Here is a 5843-nt window from a genome sequence, read left to right as displayed (position 1 = left end):
CTTGGCCTTGTCGAGCTTCCACAGGATCATACTCCTTCCCATCATAGTTAGCATCAAAGAACTTCTTAAACCATTGAATGAAATCTAAGTTGTCTTGGAAGCGCCCTTTAACCAGTTTTTCCACGGGAATTACCTGAAAGGTGGAATAAAGGTTCCAAAAATATATCACTGCCATTTTTAAATTAAAAAAAAAAAAAATCATATACACACTTATTTGAAAAAAATCTAACTATATCAGCATATATTCCTCTGCCATCATTTTCTTCCTAGAAGAATGGGAATTATGGTGGATTTGCAAGTCCTCTTAAGAAATAAAACCAAAATAAAAACAAGACCCAGCCTTTGAAGTGGCTCTGCAGGGGGTATACGTCAGCCTTTTTAACTGCTCCTGCACAGAGTTACTCCTTTCTTACTGCAGTGGCAGCCACCATGAATGAAGCTGTTCTGGGAGTAATACTGTATTCAGCTAACCAGGGATTTCTGTTTTTTTATGGACAGGCTACAGTTGGGCATACTAAAAATGAACAAGTCTTCCAAAGGTCCAAACAGGAGTTTCTTGCTCTCTGCCCTACTGACTGAACTACAAAAAAAACCCAGGAGCTTTTCCAAGATGTGCTGAAGTTCAAACCAACCTACATTTTGATAGTACGTGTTCATCATACGAACTAACCCTGAGGTTTTAACCTTGTAATTTTTTTCCATTCCATATATAGTTATACATAGAACAGATTCTGGACATGCAGAGGTTGTCCTAAATGCCTATAAAATTTTAGCAGAACAAAAGAAAGACCATAAAGATGTCTCCAAATCTATATCCTGCAAATTTTTCTGCAGAAATGAAATGTCCAAAAGGTGTCTTGGGCCAGTATCACTTCCCAGACATCAGTATCAGCTTCCCAGGCACTGAGGGCAGACAGGGTCTACAGCTGCAGAAGGAGGGTTGTCCTGCCTTGTTTAATTCACGCAGCTGATTAAAGAGCCACGTCATATGGTCTTAATGCCTCCTGAATGCATGCGATTTACACTGGAAAAAGGGTACCTAAAACCATGGCAATCTGCATTTCTTCTTCAAGGTTAAGCCAACTGTACTTGTAAATCTATGACACCCCTGCAAGTGTTAATGCAGCATTTTGCAAGTCCTTTCAGGCTGTTCCATTTGTATCTTAACTCCACATTGAGCAGGTAGAGTAAGTTTGCTCCCTAGAGAAAAATTAACTCTGTTTTTCCAATGTTTCACTAGGAAATCACACTGTAAATAGAAGCCACCACAACGTTTCAGGAAACAATGAGGGTCTTCCAGTGCTTTATAAAAGTCTTATGGGACTCTCTTTTAATATCACTTAAATTTCAGAATTAGGCAACACTAAAAGCCAGAGCAGAACCTTCAAATGGTATCAAGATAGTGCATCTGTGAAAAACTGAAAGTATGACAGTTTTCATTATTAATTCCTGTCAACACAGAAATTCATATTCATGAGTCCATCAAACTCTCACATTCAAGCATAAACCAATACCTTATGGTTGAACAAGCCATTTTCTAAGAGACTTCCATTTTCAATCCTACCAGATCACATGTGGTATCCAACCTATTAAATCACTGGGTAAATTACTCCAGCACTTGCATAATTTAAATTCCTTAAACCCTGTTTTGGACAAGAAACATGCAATACTTGTAAGAACCGCATATTCCCAAGATACTTTGTTGGAAAGTCAGGTCATCAGTAGTTTCACTGTATCTAAAATTAAAGGTGACTGATGGTAAGGAATTTCCAACACATGGTACTTTATCAAAAGGGTCTCTGATATTAAAATATAACCAGTTAGGTTGCACAATTTCTCAGTGGATACATTGACTCAATTTTCAGTTTGCACCTAAATGGAGCATGCCAAATTTCTTCTTTTATGCCCAAATACCCTTTTCAGATGCTGAAAGGTCAAGAAGAACACCTTCATGTGCAACTTGTAACTCCAGGTCTCAGTCTGAGGTTGAAAAAGTGGACTTGAACTACTGTGGAGTCTGTTTCACCTATTTATTGATTTTACCCAGTTAGTACAACTTTTGACACCTGTAGTGACTGAAATACAAACACAGAGTGCCTACCTTATCCACATTCATTCTTTTAAACGATGCCTGCAGAAGTTTGAAGTTGTGAATGTATTCATGCTCCAGCTTTGCTTGAAACTTTACTTTCTTCAAGCTAATGCACCCTGGGAACAACATGTCCATGAACTGGCAATAAGCTGCTCCTATAACAAGAGAACGCGTTGATGTTAATCCAGATGCACCCAGCTAAGACCAAACAGCGTTTAACATCATTAGCAGAAAGTATGAGCAGAAAGCAACCGTGCCGAACGTGTCCCTGCTGTAATTCAGCCTAACACTACGCGCCCAAGACCTACTTGTCTACTGTACGTTGAGCGGTGTGAGATATTAATGCGGGTTTTTTCCATTCAACATGGGTGCATGATGCACTGTTGTGTAGCATCTGAAGAACCACCATGACTAATGCAAAGTAAATCCTTCTTCTGTTTAAAACGGATGTTCTTGGAGTCCCTATACACAGTGGGACTGCCCATACAGTGAGAAGATCACAGTCAAAGTGGAAATCTCTTAAGCTCCCTCAATTCTCACAGCCCCCTGAATTCAACCAAGCCAAGATCGTCTTTCTTCTGGCACTTGTAGCCAAATGCCAATCAAGTTCAAGGCAATCATTAAAGATTACATCAAACCGTGATTTAAAAAAAATAAATTGTAAAGCTCCAGCTTGTTAAAACATACTAGACAGTTCCCACTGATTTTTATCTCCTGAGAAAAGCATTTAAAGAAGCCGACTTTAGCGTAATCCACCCAGAGATGTCAGAAGCTGGGCCGCCAGCTTTAGTTCTCACTCAAAACAATAAGATTCCTAAGTTCAACTTTCAAGGACTATCTGAACTTAGGTAGTAGTAGGCAGAAGTGTATGTGCCCCTGTGTGCGCATAACTAATCCCATGCACAGCAGCAACTCCACGGGAGAATTTCTAAACAGTGAACTGGGTACTGCTAACAGAAGAGAGTCTTCTACAAAATGCTTTGTACTCAGCAAAGACTCAGTGAAGTCCATTTCTGGAGCTGTACAGTTCTCCGCAAAAAAGACTGTTGTGTATTTGGAACAGATTGGTTTTGACAAACAACTGTCCAGATCTCACCTAACGGTTCAGCCCAGTATCAACGACAATGATTTTTATCGAAAAATACTTCTGCCGAGGGCTCATAGAAACTAAATTAACAAGACGGACACCTGGCTTGCCCAGTTTTACAGGAGAGGCAACAATAACTTAAAGACACTTTTATCCATGGGTACGCATGCGTTTTGACGGGACTAACATTATGCATGAGGTAGTTCTCATTCTCTGTATCCACTCAAGCATCGTATTAAGGCTTACAGAGCTCATAAATTCCCCCAAAGCAAAGCAGAGTATAAAAGCAGAGTCCAAAACGGTTCCCAAAATACTGATAGAGGAGTTTTGCTAGCAAAACCAAGATCAAGCTTCACAGCTGAACACCACTACTTTAAGAAATATTCTCTTCACATTGCTTAGCTTTGAGGGGAGAAGTTGTTATTAAAAAAAAAATCTGATTTCTCAAGAACACCTTGTGCTTAGCTGTTTGCAATGGTTTTGATATGATTAGGAATCAAAGTAAAATATTCCCTAAAGGAAAAGGAGCCTTCTGGCAAGTTACAAACATCAGATGACAAATTTCCATCTTCTTACAGAAAACTATACAAACAAAATTAGTCATTCAAAACTTATCCTTAGCAAGAGAACTGGTATATGAGGCAACAGAAAAATGACATTACAATTAAAAGCATGGATATACAGATAATGCATGGCTTGACTACATTTATTACTATTTAATTTAATGCAAAAGGATTATTACGCAATCATTTCATGTTATAAATTGAATTTGTTCCTAACTCTGTCCTTTCATCCTCCTCATACCCCAATTATAAGCTTTACTCTGGTATCTAAGTAATTGCCTGGAGGCCCTGAAAATGCACTGCGCAACCTTTCATCTAGATCCTTTTAGAAAACTAGAAACCCAAAGTGTTCACATGAGATTTTCCCCTGCTGCTGCTAATGCAAATTCCTTCTGCACGCCTTTAGACAGAGTCTTACTCGGTTTAAGACTCTTGTTACGGTATTTCCCTGTTTCCTTCCCATGGCGCTGGCAGCTGTTTCTGAGCGTTTGCCAGCCAGGAGGTGGTCCTGGGTCTGCGCAGCACCCGCGGGCAGGACACGCTGGACTACGTCCACAGGACAGCAGGAACCTGGTCTCGGATACCACACTGAAGCTGGCTGCCGGGCTGTTTCCCTAACAGGAGGATTTTATTACAGTGGCAAACACAACTGATCCAAACGCTCTTTCCTGAAGTGTACAGGCAGCATACAAACATGGACTAAACACTGAGCTACAATGAGAAGAAACTCTTCCTGGCTCCCAAAAGGCAGAGACCTGCCTACCACAGCAACAGGAAAAAATCAAAGTACCAGGACAGTCAACTGGGACTACCCGATTTTGGACACGGAGGTTAGGTACATATTTAATATCATACAGGTATTTATTTATAACTTAAGATTTTAGCCCCTATAGCTTGTAAGTGTCGCACTGCATCTGGATGTTAAACGTCAGCGCAGCAGAACGGGGACACTACTTTCTCCGCTGCCCACAGCTGAGATTTCCTGGAGGCAGCGGAAAGAGCAGCCCTGCTTCAGTGGTGCAGGACTGTGATGCCTCTGCCTTGCACCCACAGCAGACAGATGTGATCCTGTGCGTACTGGACAGTGCTTTAGACCTATTCAATTTACAGCTGATGCTTCCAGTGCAGGTGTGTTGCAGGAAAGGAATATTTTTAACAGAATATAAAGAAAATGGCAGCAGAGATAATATCGCAGCTTGTAACATACCTTTTGCATAATTTACATGAACAAAAGGATTTTTATGCCACTATATTTCATTCAAGACTTAAAAGCTCTCCTACATTTTCTGGAAAAAAAAGCAACCAAACCCCTGAATGATAATAATAAGAAAACCACCCAACCAAAATCTTAACGAATCTGCACAGAGGAGCTGAAAACATACTACTGTCCAGAATGGCTCTCACAATAAATCTGTCTCTATGACCAAAAAACTTTCATATGCATAAACGCGCACGTACACACACACACAGAAATAATTTGAAATCTACTCCAATGAAAGATGAAAACTACAGCTAGTAGCACAGCAGAGGAGGGATCAGTGTTGAAAACCTCTTACCCTCTACTGGCTAACAAGCCATTTAGAATCCCTGGCTAAAAGTCCTTTTGTGTTTTGATCTAGAATATTGACGCGGCCATTAGTTACAGCAGCTATTCACAGGCCAGACTCCAAAACCAAGCTGCAAACACGGTTTGTGCTGACGACAGCCCCAGCAGCTGCTGTGGGCTCCGTTAGTGAGCGAAAGAGCCCAGCAGCATCGCAGCGTTCGCAGGTGCTGGCAGGACTTCCCACACCAGGCTCAGGGCAGCGACACCAACGAGAGCACTGGGGCCCATGGAGCTGGGCAGGCAGCTGCCAGGGGAGGAGAAGGTATGCTGGGGCAGAATTAAGGTGCAAAAGATCAAACCAAAAATTGAAAAGGTGGTTGTTTAAAGCTATTATGATTAAAGAGTTTTGTCACATGCAGAAAGCTGAAAATTTCTTCCAAATCTGTCAGAGTATTGTTACAGCATTTTCAGAGTTGTAGACAATCTTTCACTAGTTCCCCTTGCAGTAAACAACGCTGAACTCATGCTACCTTTTGTCCTATACTTCTCTTTCCC

The 5843-nt window shown here is 41.0% G+C and overlaps 1 protein-coding gene across 1 annotated transcript in view; it reads right to left on the bottom strand.

Moving 5' to 3' along the window:
* Positions 1-5843, bottom strand: part of MAPRE2 (microtubule-associated protein, RP/EB family, member 2) — a 36330-nt gene that overhangs the window by 21805 nt on the left and 8682 nt on the right. Inside the window, exons 2-3 of the mRNA XM_010140541.1 lie at positions 2102-2247; positions 2-133 (exon numbers count right to left, since the gene is read on the bottom strand). Coding sequence (XP_010138843.1) covers positions 2-133; positions 2102-2247 — 278 coding nt within the window. The remainder of the gene's footprint in view (position 1; positions 134-2101; positions 2248-5843) is intronic.

Source organism: Buceros rhinoceros, unplaced genomic scaffold (assembly GCF_000710305.1).
Source record: "Buceros rhinoceros silvestris isolate BGI_N320 unplaced genomic scaffold, ASM71030v1 scaffold3417, whole genome shotgun sequence".
Taxonomy (NCBI): Eukaryota; Metazoa; Chordata; class Aves; order Bucerotiformes; family Bucerotidae; genus Buceros; species Buceros rhinoceros.
Note: the sequence above shows the minus strand (reverse complement) of the source record. Positions and strands in the feature narration are given on the sequence as shown.